At 48.8% G+C, this 15,947-nt stretch overlaps 1 protein-coding gene across 1 annotated transcript in view; it reads left to right on the forward strand.

Annotated features, from left to right (window-relative positions):
• Positions 1 to 14,258, forward strand: part of cntn5 (contactin 5) — a gene marked incomplete at both ends in the record, with an annotated part of 101,056 nt that extends 86,798 nt beyond the window's left edge. Inside the window, 6 exons of the mRNA XM_084466369.1 lie at positions 8,186 to 8,420; positions 9,314 to 9,423; positions 10,263 to 10,452; positions 11,373 to 11,485; positions 12,320 to 12,488; positions 14,152 to 14,258. Coding sequence (XP_084322495.1) covers positions 8,186 to 8,420; positions 9,314 to 9,423; positions 10,263 to 10,452; positions 11,373 to 11,485; positions 12,320 to 12,488; positions 14,152 to 14,258 — 924 coding nt within the window. The remainder of the gene's footprint in view (positions 1 to 8,185; positions 8,421 to 9,313; positions 9,424 to 10,262; positions 10,453 to 11,372; positions 11,486 to 12,319; positions 12,489 to 14,151) is intronic.
• Between the last annotated feature and the right edge of the window lie 1,689 nt (positions 14,259 to 15,947).

Here is a 15,947-nt window from a genome sequence, read left to right on the forward strand (position 1 = left end):
TAGAATAGAAAGGCACCAGAAGTCAGAGATTGTCAGAATCCAGCTGGTTTGTTGTTGGTCTTGCATAGTGAATAAACTGTCAAACTGAACAAGTTTTCTTTCTAGCATTTGCCAGGAAAATTAATTAAATCAAACTGCCATCGTCGAAAAATGTAACTTATTGTGTGAGAAATGTACACGGAGTCATATACACAGAGGCGGCGAGTAAGTCACCGGGACCGCTCATTTGAGGCTCTATGTACAGCGATCGGAGACGCATCCGGTCGCCGGATGTGTTTTGGGTGTTGGGTCACCTTTTTTTTTTTTTATCGTGAGGCATGCTAATACAGCTAACATGCTCACAGACCAGGGGACACCGCCGCCGCCGCCACCGCCACTGCGCTGTCATTTCCAGTCGTTGGTGTTTTGAGTGGGAATTTAACTCGCCGAACGCAGCTGGTGACCCACTTCACTCTCCCCGGGAGAACAGGCCTGTCCGTCCCCGTCCCGTCCGTCTGTCTGTTGGTTCCGGCGCCACCGTGCCCACGCACAGATGACGGCACGGTGGCAGTGCGTGATCACAGCCTGTCAGCGCTGTGCAGGCACGCTGCGTGGTGGACGGCGACTTTTCCGTCAAGGTATGAGTGTCTAAACTCCCACACGGCCCGGAGGCGGGAGACACACACACACACACACACACACACACACACACACACACACACACACACACACACACACACAGTGCACACTAAGGCAGTGGACGTTATGGTCTGTTGAGTGTGAGCGAGAGAGAGGGAGAGAGCGTGCTGGAACTTTCCAGTCGGTCAAAGGAAAGAGGGCATGGCGGTAGGGGTGTGTGTGTGTTCTCTTATGATTTGCCCTGACTCTCTCAGTCTGGGGGGGCAGCTGGGGGGTGGGGGGAGGTCAAGCCCAGAGGAGAGGCCAGCTGTTTCATGCTACGGCGAGCATAGTGCTAAGTAGGGCTGCTTCCTTTTTAACCGGGTTACTTCCTCTGTGGATTTGGGGGGTGTGATGTGTGTGTGTGTGTGATGTGTGTGTGTGTGTGTGTGTGTGTGTATGTGTGTGTGTGTGTGTGTGTGTGTGTGTGTGTGTGTGTGTGTGTGTGTGTGTGTGTGTGTGTGTGTGTGTGTGTGTGTGGCGTATTTTATGAGTGGAGGGAGGGGTAATTGAGTGGAGATCAAATCATTTTGCAATTATACATTTTTTTTATTTTTCTAATATAAATTACACTTTGGTGATTAAATTCCCGAAAATAGCACAATAGTTAACAAATGTTTCTTATAGACCTTATTCTATAAGCGTCACCGCGTTTACGCGACACACACACACACAAACATACGCAACACACGCAACCTTGTCAGCGCTACTTTCCCCGCACCTTTTTTCCACAATGGTTTGTTGTGTTATCTACGGCTGTTCCAACAACAGCAATAACAATTCAGCACTTAGTTTTTATGCCATACCAGCAGTGAGAAAACGGGAAGGGAAAGAAACTGAGGATTTGAGCCAGCGAAGGAGAGATTTATGGCTAGCTAGAATTAATAGGCGAGACTTTCAGCCGACTACTCATAGCAAAGTCTGTTCCCAACATTTCACCACAGGTAACGTCAGAGTTAGATCGGTGTAGCTCACATAGCCTCACATAGTCTATACTTTATTTTATCACAGGGAGTAAGTTGTAACGTTACGATGGATGGTTTCCATCAGACAGTGAAGATCACTTTACCGGCATAAGAGAGGTGCGTCTTGAAATTCCCTCTGCTGCCTAGCGTGTGTGCAGTAGCCTAGTTGTCAGCGCAGCTTCCGTATGAAGGTGGCTGTATGTCTAGAATTGGAAGGTAGTCTAAAAGGTATTGGTAAGGTAGATGATAGGTAATGCATTTATTACATAAACATTATTTACGCTGCTTGTGAACTCCTGGGCTGTATACGCAGACACTGTATTTACAAGGTAATTACATAAATCCATGTACGTGACGTCCAGTAACAACGACGGGTCCTTGCTTAAAGTGTCCGAATCCAGTTGATAAGGGTCAACACCGCCGATTAAACTCAGTTTGTCTCGATAACATGCGAACAAAGCCATAATATTGATAACTCAGAACGACAGCTCACTTCACTCCATTCAGACAACTCACTCTCAATCAGTGTCATGTCAACAAAATGGCCGCGGCGACGTAAAAAGGGGCATGTGAATAACCTCTATTAGAAGCTAATTGTTCTGGAAGGTCTGTATCTTCAGAGGTGGACAGAAGTCTTTTAATTGGAAAAAGACACGGGCTGGTGGGTATTGTTGTTGACTGGCTGCTCCAGAGACGTGTCTTCAATTCCCAAATCATGTCGTGTGTGTGTGTGTGTGTGTGTGTGTGTGTGTGTGTGTGTGTGTGTGTGTGTGTGTTTGAAATGGTATGTGTGTTGTGTTTGAAACAGTCTGTGTGCAGTGTGTGTGCGTGCGTGCGTGTGTGTGTGTGCCAGTATCCCATTCATGGTTCCTCTCTATCAAAGGGTGAAGGGAGTGGGATGGTGTGAGCCGATGTTAGCCTTTATGTTAGCATGAATGTTAGCATGGACGCTGGCGTATTCACAGCTAAGGAATGGTAAAAGATACCCCAGGACAGGCCCATATGTACAGGGCGTGCACACAGCACTTCTGCATGGCTGCATTCTTGGCAACTGAGACGCGATTTGCTACGAGTGAAGTCCCTGTTGGTAGACCATAAAAGTAGTCGGATGTACCCCTCGATCGGAGCCCACAGCTCAGGCAACAGGTGGCCGGTTCATTCGCTCGCCAATGTGTTTCAGTTCAGCGTCTTCGAGAAGTAGATGCCGATCTGTTCCTAACCACTGGGAACATGCTGACACAGCATTAGAGGACGCCCTCCACCGCCGCCGCCACCACCACCACCACCACCACCACCACCACCACCACCACCACCTGTGTAGTGCCCAGGACTGCCTCCAACTCTGCTAGGGATTAAGCAGCCCTTGGGTTATGCACCATCGCTTTGATGGGTGTAAATTAGCATTTTACAGAGCGTCGCTGATGCCCAAAACACATTCCTATTAAATCCTTGATAACTTTTTCATGAATAGAATCGTCAACCAGGACCTTGCAAAATATGAGGATGAAGATGCCACTGGGATCCTAGCCGAACAAAGAAAATGTATTATTGATGGATAAACCACATTGAATAACACACTGTTAAGCTAATGTAGAATGATGAGACTACACTGCAGTGTAGGCCATTAGAATGTGTTCACATCTCACGTTCCCCCATCTATGTAATCAAAAATACATTAAAAAAAACACAGGGTGGTACGTTTTAATACGTCATAATAAGTCATGGCTTGACTAGTAATTCAAAAGACTTAAATATAATTTTCATCAGTCTTAAATATATATTGTGACTGTCAAGAGAGGATAAATAAGAAATGTCAAACCAGTAAATGTCCAACTTTAATGAAATAAATACTTATGTTCCTCCCACGGCATACACAAGCTGTGTGGAACACTTTTCTGGTCATTACTCCTGACATAAACCGGATCAGAGCAAACAAACAAATTATGATATACACAAATGTGTATACTTATAAAACAATTCCAGGTTGAGGACTGTCATTTAACCTTATGCCTCCTGGCCATTAAATCTGTATTTAATTGTGTTGTAAGTGGTATTAAAAAGGTGCAGATAACCCAGATGGACCAGATGACACATGGTACCAATGTTGAACGGTAGGAATGAAATCACCCACGCATTAATCTGACGGGAAGTTCCAAGGATTTGTATTTTATGTTAACAAATGGAGTCAACCTTCTGCCAACTTTAAATGGATGTATGTGCTAAAACGCGCCACCTTTAACAGACGACCTCTGAATCCTCCTGTCGTGCCGTGCTTTTTGTTCAAATCCCCTTTTCTAAGCCTCTTCAATAAACCACATCACGACAAGTCATCCTGCTGATAGCACGTCCCGCATGCCGAGAGCTCAGCCGATGAGGCACCATCCCCCCCCCCCCCCCCCCCCCCCACCGTGATAACCCATCAGCCAGTGGGACTGTGCCGCAGCCGGACACGAGTGACACAACTGGACTCTGGCGTGCGGCCCGCCCGGGTTCATCCTGCTTGCCCCGCTGCGCCACGTTCCCCCGACTTCCCCATTTCATCTCCGGCCGCGCTTCTTCGCGCTCCAGCTGAACCGCCCGCGGAGATAAATCAGCTCTCTGTCGCCGGCGATCAATGGACATGAATATTGAAGGAGATGGAGCGGGAACGTTCCTCCTTCGCCTGGGGGGGGGGTGCGGTCTCTCGGCAAGCGGCGTGGCTCTCTCTGCCTGTCCACTCATCCGTAGGGGGGGGTCATCGGGAGTCCCCCGGCGGCCGTGCGGGGCGCTGGGTTATTAGGCGGGATGAATGACTAACTAGTCTCCCCTCCACTTGGTTCAGCCGTCTCGTTAGGGAGGGAGACGGAGGAGGGCCGGGCCGTAGAGACGGGCATTAGTGATGCCCCCGTGGTCGCCCGCACTGCGGCCGCCAGGCCCGCACACTGCAGTCCAGGGCCATTATGGTATCACTCTATGTCTCTCACTCTCTCGCTCTCCCAGCCAGAACAATTACCTCTCTGGCTCTTGTTCTCGCTCGCTCTCTCTCTCTCTCTCTCTTTTTCTCACTATCTCTTTGATTCTCTCTCTCCCATTCAGAACAATTACCCCCTAGTTGTACTATCTCTATATGTCTGTCACTCACTCTCACTTCGCTCTCTCTCTGTGGGCCTTTCTCTCTCTCACTCACTTTTAGAGCGTGTGCTTGTGTGTGCTTGTGTGTCTCGAACTCTCACCATTATAATTATTTCTCTCTCTCTCTCTCTCTCTCTCTCTCTCTCTCTCTCTTCAGTGGTTTTAAATGGTTTGCTAATATGAGCATGCTAATGATACCAATGGTGATACATGGTGGATTCTGGAGACTTGGGGACTTTAATTATGCAGCGAGGGGATATTCCAGGTGGACTTTTTCACGCTGTCTTTCTGTCGTCTGCCATGTTTAAAGGACAATTACGGTATTTTGAACATTGAGCCCCCTTTCTGGGTTGTCTAGGATGAAATAGAGTGGTTGAAGCCAACATTTTGACTATTGGTCATGTCTTGGGTATTTGGCTCATTTCAAATCGTCCCTGCCTGCTTCAGAATGGCTGTCTATGGGCATTCACAAACCTGTCCTTAAAACAACCCTAAACGTTTCAGAAATGTGCAACTCACCGAGTGGTTAGTGGTGTTCGTTGATGTTCCAAATTAAGTATTGTAGTGAAATACAGTTTCAGTCATGTTTTATTTGACATTTTGTAAATCCATTGATTTCTGTTGGAAGACTCATTGCACGTTGACTGTAAACGGAAAGAGGGGCTGGTAGTAGTCTTTTCGCTGGGTTCTAGCCCTACTGTTGATGCGGAGAACCGAGCAAAAAAAGACTACAACCAAATGTAAACAGCACCATTTCCATTTCTGGTTCCGGTCCGGTGTCCGTTTCAATGGGATTTACAAAATGCCAAATAAAACACGACAGAAACTGTATTTCGCTACGATACTTGATTTGGAACATCAACAAACACCACTAACCACTCAGTGAGTTGCACATTTCTGAAAACTAACATTTAGGGTTGTTTTAAGGACAGGTTTGTGAATGCCCATAGACAGCCATTCTGAAGCAGGCAGGGACGATTTGAAATGAGCCAAATACCCGAGACAGGACCAATAGTCAAAATTTCGGTGGCAACCACTTCATTTCATCCTAGACAAACCAGAAAGGGGGCTCAGTGTTCAAAATACCGGAATTGTCCTTTAACTGATCCCCAGTTTAATGTCAAACCGAGTCAATTTATGTCACACGAGTCTAGTCGGTGTGGGTGTCGACATCGCCTTTTCTTGTTACATGCGTCGCATTCACCCACGCACCGCAGACTGACTCATCACACGCCAACGGCGCTGTCACCTCTTCTCCGACACCAGCTGGAGTCAGAGAGGTCCGGGTTGTTGGGCAAACACATGAAAACGTATAGCCTGGGGCAGCAGAGGGGCCCAAAGACCACTACACAACAATCCCTGGCTTCCATCCCTGATGACCTTGCTTGTATCCGTAGCAGTTTACATTTACATTGAGTCGTTTAGCTGAGCACACACTTAATGCCAGAGCGGCTAAGAAGCAAGGCTGAGAACAAAGTGTATCCAATTGGAGGTGCTACAAGGCGAAAAAGTGTGGCACAACCACGCTTTTTTCAACCAGACACAGAGTGCAGAGCAGCTATGTGTCTGAGGTGGGTTCTTATTAGTACAAGCGCAAAAAGGTTACATTCAACCAGAACATTGCGTTCTTCACACGGAGATGAAACGTATCATTAAAGTGCTTCCCAAATGCAACGATAAAGCTTAGAGGACACAAATCAACAATTTTGCGTCGCACTTTGTATTGTGTTACGCGTCTCACACAGTGTGTGTGTGGGGTGGTACCCGTGATGGCGAGCTCTTCTCTATGGCAGGGGCTCATGTAATCGGTTTCCTCCGGCGTTCCTGGCGGTGAGCGGTGATTAATTGATAAACTAATGATCGTTTTTTGTGGACGCCGTGTTTTGTGTAAAAGCCAGGCCAGCACGGGTAATGCGCTTGATGGGCACTAATTCATTCAGCCGATCGTTCACGTAAACCGAGCCGTCACGTTGATTGGTCAATGTTGAACGAAAACGTGAAGCACCTCTCCACAGCCAATCCGACGGGGTTAGCCAATCCGGCGGGGCCCGCCCCCGTCCTGGGGATGTCTTCGGGGGGGGGGGGGGGGGGGGTTTCTACTTTGGAACAGACACAACACATGCGGCAATGGACACGCTGCTGCAGTAGCAGCAGCAGTGGCACACGCTTGCTGCCAAAAAATTGTAGCGCAGGTGGTTGTGATTTATCACATTTAGTGGAAGATGTAATTCCTGCAGCTCATCTTTTAATTGGAACCCATCTCCTTAATAAATTGCATTTGATTTGATTAAGAGTACAGCAGGTGCTGGGGATCCCAGTCCCGGTGTCACCGCTCCCTAGCAACGCGTACATCATCCCCCACCCACCCCCGCCCCAGCCACGCCACTCGTGTCCCTTTAAAACCCGTCCCCGCGAAACAGGCTCTGGCATGCGACCGGGCGCCAGATCAGATTTGTTTCCATTAGCGCGGATCCACCGTGTCGTGATTAACTTTGGCGGACAGCGAGCGTCACCGGGAAGAGGAGTGACTAAACGACAAGCCCCTCCTCCGGGGCAGAACCTAGCGCCACTTTTACCCCTTTGTTTCCTGTTGTTTTTTTCCCGCCCGTATTATAATGTGGTATTTTAAGGATTTATTCCAAAATGACGGGCCATATTCTCGCGGTGTGACAACCCCATTACACGGTGGCAGTGTGGCGGCACCTCGTCCATCTGTCCGGGGTCTTTTACACGCCGGGGTCCGTCCCCACGCTGATCCCAATTTTAAGTCTTGTTTGTGGTCACTGATCCCAATTAACGGAAGCGCTCATGCCTGCCATTGGAAAATGTGTGGCATTTACAAGTCATTTATTTTAAACAGAGCCCGTTTCCTCCCGTTGCTCTGGAAGCCTTCCAAAGCAACGGAGGTGTCTCTGAATTAATCCGAATTAAATGAAAACATTGAAGACATTTTTGTATCTTCATTAAGTACGTTATTGGTCGATTTGGTAACACTTTGCTCAAATATTCTCAATCACTTGGCTTGCTCACTCTCTGATACTACACTGGAGACACGGCTACGTTAGCTGTTGAGGGGTAGGGGTGACCAGTGGTCAGATCTGACCTTTTACATGTCATGCAGGAAGACAAATGACACTTAGTTATTGTAAAGAAAATAAAAAAATATTTATTATGAAAATAAAACATAAAATTTTTATCTTTATATCTTATCTTTATATATACAGTGTCTTTGAGTAGGAGAAAGGCACTTTTAAATGATCTTGTCTCTGTCTCCTCCTTCTCCTCTCTCTCCTCCTTTGTCTCCTGTCCACCTCCTCCTCCTTTGTCTCGTCCTCCCTCGCCTCCTGTCCGCCTCCTCCTCCTCTCCTACTCTCGCATATCTTCCTCCCTCGTCTCCTCCCCACCGCCCCCCCCCCCCCCCCCCCCCCCCCCCCTCCCCCCCTCCCCTCCAGCCTGTGTCGGAGGAGTTCCAGAACGGCGAGGGCTTCGGCTACATCGTGGCATTCCGCGCCAACGGCACACGCGGCTGGAAGGAGAAGATGGTGACCTCGGCCGACTCCACCGCGTACAAGTACCGCGACGAGACCTTCCCGCCGCTCACGCCCTTCGAGGTCAAGGTCGGCGTCTACAACAACAAGGGGGACGGGCCCTTCAGCGCCGTGGTCACCGTGTACTCTGCCGAGGGCGGTGAGTTCAGCCATACACCCCCGGGAGGGCGCCTGGTTTACCGGGACTTAAGGACAGCTAGGGGGCGCTGTTTAAGGAACCCTTAACTTTTTTTACAATGGTTGCTAAAACGGTCACTTCAGACTACCTGGTAAGATTGAACAAAATAAACGGCGATAATTGATTGGAAACCAATTTTCTTCCGCCAAGACGGCCAAATTGTTGCCAAGCAACATGGGCTAGCATGTAGGGGGTACTTCAACGCTACAAATTAATTGTTATGCAGTCACAGGTGCAGTATATTTAACTGCTGCGGAAAGAAATTGTAAGTTAACACTCGTTACACCCATAACCAAGGAGCGGGCACAACTAGAGTTGCTTCCAGGGCAATGAATTTCCCCATGTGCTCAAATACATCAAATCAAAATAAAAATCAATCTGAATTAAGCACCGCAACTATCCATTTCATAATCAGGGTTTGGCCGTTACAGCCGCACTTCTGCACTTTATGGCAACACTACAAGGATTGGGCTGGAAGCAGGGCTGCTCATTACCACTCACTCCACTCCAAAAACATGAAAAATAAAGTGTAGATTTTATTTGTATTTATTTTTTTAACCCTTTATATAATTACCTCTGTTAAGTGTAGCCTATAATTAAATGAAAATTGGGTTTGATTTCATTGAACGCCTGCATGCCGTCGGATCGCTGAGATGCTACAGCCGTGCTATGCTACATGCTAACGTCCCACAGCTACATGCTAACATCCAACAGCGTAGAATTGGTAAAGTCCACTTGTACCTCTTGCTCTTTACTAATTTACTATCGAAAGAGATTAGCAGCACATCACGGATCACGCGTACCTCCACTTCCACTGCTGTCTGTCTGAGGCGGTGCTGTGTTGTGTTGTACAGAGCCCAGGGAGGCCCCCTCGGACGTGAAAGCGTCCGGGATATCTGCCTCCGAGGTCAGGGTCACATGGAGACCCCCCATCCCTGGTCCTGGAAGACCAGAGCGCTATGAGGTCTGTTTGATGTGCCACCACGAAACACACTCACACACAGCCTGCTCCACATGTTTGACAGTACTGAACCTTTAGTTATTAGTGGTTTCAACCCTTTTCTGTAGCTGTGATCCCATTTTTAGGTCTGAACATATTTGCGACGCCAACTTTGGGGATTTTTGTGCATCTGCTTCACAAAATAAATGTGGTCATCTACATACATATCTTAACCCGGTCAACATCTGCTACTAATATCAGTAAATGTATGCGCATTTCACACCACTACTTAGTGATCAGTACTTTGCACATCATTAGGGGTTCTTTTCGTATACGAGACCTACATTACAGTATTTGTTTTATCATACCTGCACCATCAAATAGAGCTAATGAGCAATCAGCATCCCCCTATGACCCCCATACGCACATCAGGTGACCCCAAGTGCTGTACCAACCCCAACGCTTAAGAAACTCTGTTCAGCCACCACGCAACACACGCGTACCCACCAGCGCTTGACATGGACTGCAACCCTAACAAACCTTTACTTCCTGTCCTAGCGCCTCTCTGTCCTCTCAGTTGAGACTGTAGCAAAACTTTACTCCCTATCCTGGCGCTTCTCTGTCCTCACAGGTGAGACTGTGAGGACACCCTTTTTGTCCCCATCCTAGCGCCTCTCTGTGTATTCTCAGATGAGACTGTAGCAGACTTTTAGTTCAGATCCACGTGACCTCCCTCTGTGCTCTCGAGTGAGACTGTAGCAACCCTTTAGTTCCCAACCCAGCGCCACTGTCTGTGTGTCCTCAGTTGAGACAGCACACTTTACTCCCTGTCCTAGCCCTTCTCTCTCGCTCTGCGTTCTCAGGTGAGCTTCTGGAAGGACCTGGAGCAGCAGGAGGAGTCTGGGTCCAAGCGTCAGACTGTGAGGAACGAGACCTCGGTGGTCCTGAGCGGTCTGGAGGGGAACAGTCTGTACCACGTCACGGTGAGGGGCTTCAACACCATCGGCCAGGGTCCGCCCTCCGCCGTCACCACCGCAAGGACCCGCAAGGCCCGTGAGTACTGCGCCCCATGAGACTCATTAACGTCCTGTTAGACACTTCTTCTAAATACGTAATTTTCATGACCTTTTGTCACACCTTGATGGACAGGACAGTGGAGACAGACAGGAGAGCAGGACGAGAGAGAGGGGGGGGGGGAATGCAGCATAGAGAACCGCAGATGGGAATTGAACCTGGATCACAGCTGGGCGTATGGCCCACATGGTGAACATGTTAGTAGTTTGCCGATATCCAAGGCAAAGTATTTGGTTTAATGGAGCTGAATGTTACGGGAAGACACACGGACACGATTCACCGAGCATCGTCAGAGATGCAACGCGTGGACAAGATGTCATTGGGAAACCTCCAATTGTAGGCATGAACATTAAAGATTTAGGTGTGATATTCACCAAACAAAGGTAAACGGAAGTGACCTTCATGGAGGTCGGTATAAGGCTGGAGAGGCAACATTTATTTGCAATTGACATTCAATTAACTTGTCACCATTGGCAATATTATTATCAGGACACATTTTCCCATGACACAACCCGACCCCCAGACGCCCAAGGCTATTAATATGTATAGGTACATATGGAGTCCAGTGGGGTGTGCTTGTTAAGGTGTGCTCTACATCTCCCTGAGTAGCTGAGACATTGACCCAGTTGCTTAAGAAGCCGTCTCTCTGGATGCCTCCGCGGTAAGCACCGCAGCCCGCTCTCCGAGATCCCGTTACCGCGGGGGGAAACACTGGGAATAAATCACATTCTCCACTGACGCCTCTGCCCTAAAAAGGTGTCTTGGTGTGGAGGTGATGTGTCAGTGATGTGCCAGATGCCACAGAGCATGCTGTCGTGTGATTGGTTTATTCTTGGTGGGTCTTTGAGTCGTGGTTTTGTCCGTGTCGTCATCCCCCCCCCCCCCCCCCCCCACTCCAGCTCCGGAGCAGCCCCCCAGGAACCTGAGGTGGATCCAGGAAGGAAACAACGTGTCCTTGTCTTGGGACCCGGTCCGGGCCCAGGACAACGAGTCTGATGTCGTGGGTTACATGGTAAAGATCGACCATCATCTCTGGATTTACTTTGACATCAGATTCAGATTACATTAGAGAACAGATTCCACATTCAAATTCAGATTATTTAAAATGAATGATTCGATTTCAGATTAGATTCTCTTACAGATTAGGTTAGATAACATATCAGATTAGGTTGGGTGCATTAGGGGTGAATATTAATCGATTTGCATTGATTATACAGCCGACGATTCGATGCATCGATTCGTCCGCAAGACTATCGATTATTAAAAAAAATAAAACATTTTGTATCACTTTTTTTTATTATAATTTTTTTTTACAGTGAATTGGCTAATTGGCTATTTGCCATGCTAGACCTGCACAGTAAGCACTGAAGTGTGCATTGAATACTGTTTCTGTATTCTCAATAAAAGGCAAATTATTAATTTTTTGGTTGCTTTATTTGATAGATATTATATTAGATATAATAATAATAATAATATAATAATAATAATAGATATAATGTAAAAAATATTGAGTATCGAATCTAATCGTATCGTGGGGAAGTCTGAAGTATCGAAAATAATCAAATCGTTGGCTTAAGAAATCGATATCGTATTGAATCGGCTCCGATTTACACCCCTAGAATGCATATCAGATTAGGTTGGATTACATCATATTAGGTTACATTTGGTTGGAATACATATCAGATTATTAGGTTACAGGTTAGGTTACATTACATCAGATTAGTTAAGATCATTTGACTATCGTGACTATCATGTCCGGTTATGTTAGATTACAGATTAGGACCCATTAGGGATTCCATCGGCGATGAGGTTGGACTGACTGCGTTCCCCTGCGCTTCCCCTCCAGGTGTTTCTGCGGCAGGAGGGGCGAGGACACAACCAGGTGACCCGGACCATCAACCCCTCCACGGTGCTCTCTCTGCCCGAGGGGGGCACCTACATCATGGAGGTCCGGGCGCTCAGTGACGGAGGCGAGGGGGCCGTCAGCTCCCAGGTCCGGGTCGTGACCTCCTCCGGTGGGTGAACACTGCTTCACCCAAGTGGTCGCAAACTCTTTGGACCGGTGACCCATGTATAAGGCCTCCACCTTCTTCCTAGCTAGCTGTGCATCTGGTCTGCCCGCAAATTGTTTTAACCCTAATAGTAGCAGCAGTGTTTAATAGCAGTTAAGGCAAAAATGCTCCATCACCATCAGGTGGGGTCACGACCCCGAGTTGGGATGTGAAACAAGGTTGGTTTAGCCACCCCCCCCCCCCCGCTTTACCGATTGCACTAGTAATTGAGACGCCCCAGCTGGAGAGAAAGCCAAGTTTTTTTTTGGCTAATACAGTTTTAATTACCGCCCTTACACGGCTACCTTCGCCCGCACAGGCAATTAACTTTCAGGAAACAAGGCGCTGGGTTTATAGTCCATACCAATACAAGTCTCCGGCTGGGCAAGGAGGGAAAATAATAAAGGTTTACGTTTACTTGAATTAATGAAACATTATCCACATGGACTGTGGTATTAGACAGGACGACAGCCTTTTCTTTTATTTATGGGTGGCAAATTGCCCTATTTCCAGAGGATAGTCTTAAAAACTTGAGAAAAGTCTTCAGTCTGTTATGAAAATTCACCAACCCTGACTGTGTTATTTGATACCCCAAATTCCCCACCTGGGCTCAATGAAGCATTATCTTATGTTATCTTATGAAGTGGGGCGCTGAATCTACGATGCATTTAACTACTTAGCTACTCATTCTAAACGTTTGTCCCGGAGAGCTACTCTTCATTATCGCGCTTTCATTACTGCAATCACGATTGAAATGCCGGGGCCCAACAAATATCAGTAACAAATACTAATAATAAACTTTGCTGCAGTCAAAAAGTTTACAGCCCCCACCCCCCTTGTTTTGCTGTGTCCAGCAGATTCCCTCCTCGGGTTCAATCTGTCACCTTTGGGCTAATTTAAAGGGTAGCGGTATGTGTGTGATACCCTGGGCGTGTGGCACGCCTTCCTCACTCCCACAAACGCCTTATTATGCCCCAGCAGATGTTTAGCAGAAAAAGGGTGACAGTGAAATTAATCATAGGGATGAGATTCTGCTGACCAAAGAGAGTGGACGGCTCCGGGATTGGATTCTGCAGCGGTTTTTCCGAGGCCGGTGGAACTCCACCTCGAGCATCTGTTTGCCGACCGCTTTGCGAAACGTAGGAAAAGTTGAGAATCGTCGGAAAAAGGGAAACACGTACAGGCCTCATCCATTCACCGGGCTAAGATGAATGGATACGGATGTAGGGCAGGATAGGAGCGGGGTAGTCTAGTGTTAAGGGTGGTAGATGCCCTTGGCCAAAGGTTCTTGGTTCGAACCCCAATGTCTGAAGTCTCATGTTGGTGTCCTTGAGCAATACATCAAACGCCCCTCCCTGCTTCATAAATCAATGTATCTAAAAATGAATTCAATGCGAGCTACTTTGGATAAAAGCGTCTGAATAAATAGTAAAATAATAATAAGTTAATAGTAACTTCAACTTCAAGCTTATTTATCCCATACAAAGTTACACATACATACACTAGCAGTGTAATAGACTAATAGACTTTGCCTCCTCTATCCACTGTGCTCAAGAAATCGACTCTCCTTTGTCTCCTGTAAGCGATTAATGATTGGACTAATGACGATGATGTTCTCTCCCGTCAGGTGTGAGAGCCAAGAGCTCCCAGGGCTCGGTGCATCACCCCGCCACCAGCCCCGTGTGGACCTCCCTCCTCCTGCTCCTCCTCCCGGTGCCTTTCTCTTCCTGGTGAGGACCACGCCCCCCCCCCCCCCCCCCCCTGCTCTCCCTTGCTCCTGACCCTCCCCCAACCCCCCAACCCCCCCCCCCCCCGCTAGTGCCACCTCCTCCTGGGGGGCCTCCAGTCGACCGCCGGCTCCCTCGCCTCCCAACTCCGACCGACTGCTTGCTCCAGCCTTACCCCTCCTCCCCCACCACCACCACCACCACCACCACCACCCTCCGATACCCCCGAGGCCAGGCACCAATGAGGGGAGGAGGGGCGGGGGGGGGGGCGAATGGGAGTCTGACATTCCTCTCCTGGCTCCACCTCCGTCCCACCGCTCCGCACACACCCCCGACTCGGCGGCGCGCTTTCCACTGTCACCGTAGTGTTGTGTACCGTAGCGTACGTCGCGTGGAAAGGTTCCGTTGCCGGTTTTACTTTTTCCGACATCAAGCCTTTTTTTTTGAAGTCCTGACGACTGGCACCTCGCCGCGCTCCCCATGTCGCCGCGCCCCACATCAACCCCCCGCCCACCCTCCCCTACAGGCTCTCTTCGGGGGGGGGGCCCAGGGGGTGCCCACCCACACGGATGTTGAACGGCTCCCGAAACTCTGTGGGGGGGGGGGGCTGGCGGCGACGCGCGCGGGGGGGGGGGGGGCGGCGGTGACATAGGGAGCAGCGGCGTCTCCCCCCCGCCCCCACCCCCCCCCCCGGCTGTGTGTCTGACAGGCGGCGCGGTGGCGGCGGCTACGTAGAGATAAGTGCATTGTTTTTTCTTATTCAAACATCCAAGACGAGACGGAAGTAGACGAGGAAGAAGAGGAGAAGAAGAAGCTAAATTTAAAAAAAAGGACCTTTTCTATGGCGCAGAGATTCTTGCTGTTTCCAGCGTCGCTTTTTTGTACATTGTGTTACCTTTTAGAGACGCTAAGAAGAAGCCCAGTGGTGTGTGTCAGATGCAGTACAAAGTCAAAGTTTCAGTCGTTTTGGGGTAGTGAACGCTGCCGGGTGATTTACTGGCTGTTGGTTTAGCGGCCGTAGGGGTGGGGGGGAGGGGGGGGAGGGGGGCGGGCCGGGCGTGTCCGCCTGTAGGGCCGAGCGTATCGTTAGACAAGTTAGGACTGAGACTCTGTACACGGTGGTGGTGGTGGTGTCAGTACTAATAAATGTGATGTATATTTTTAAGCCGTTTTCGCTTCTTAATTGCACTGGAACTCCGATGAGATGGTAAATCTGGGCCTGAAAACCCATGATGCATTTCACTCTCCCCCCCCACCCGGAATGAGCACATCCATCAGAATGAAGGCTCGGTCAGCTCGATTTAAAATCAGTCGCTCAGACACTTTCGCCCAGACACTTCCTCCTCAGGACCAGAGCTGTGTGTGTGTGTGTGTGTGTGTGTGTGTGTGTGTGTGTGTGTGTGTGTGTGTGTGTGTGTGTGTGTGTGTGTGTGTGTGTGTGTGTGTGTGTGTGTGTGTGTGTGTGTGTGTGTGTGTGTGTGTGTGTGTGTGTGGCTGGGCAGGCTGTGAGGGGAGATTGGATTCTCTACCTGTGACACCCGAGCCAATAAAACTCAACGATAAGAGAGGCAGCGGAAGGAGTATTGCCCTCGCTCTCTCGCCCGCGCTCGCTCTCTACCTTACTCCCCTTTTCCTTCCTTAGTCTCCACAACTCTTCTTCTTTCATGCTCTCTCTCTTTTTGTCCTCTATCTCTTC

Source organism: Micromesistius poutassou (genome assembly GCF_964030765.1).
Source record: "Micromesistius poutassou genome assembly, chromosome: 4".
NCBI classification, from domain to species: domain Eukaryota; kingdom Metazoa; phylum Chordata; class Actinopteri; order Gadiformes; family Gadidae; genus Micromesistius; species Micromesistius poutassou.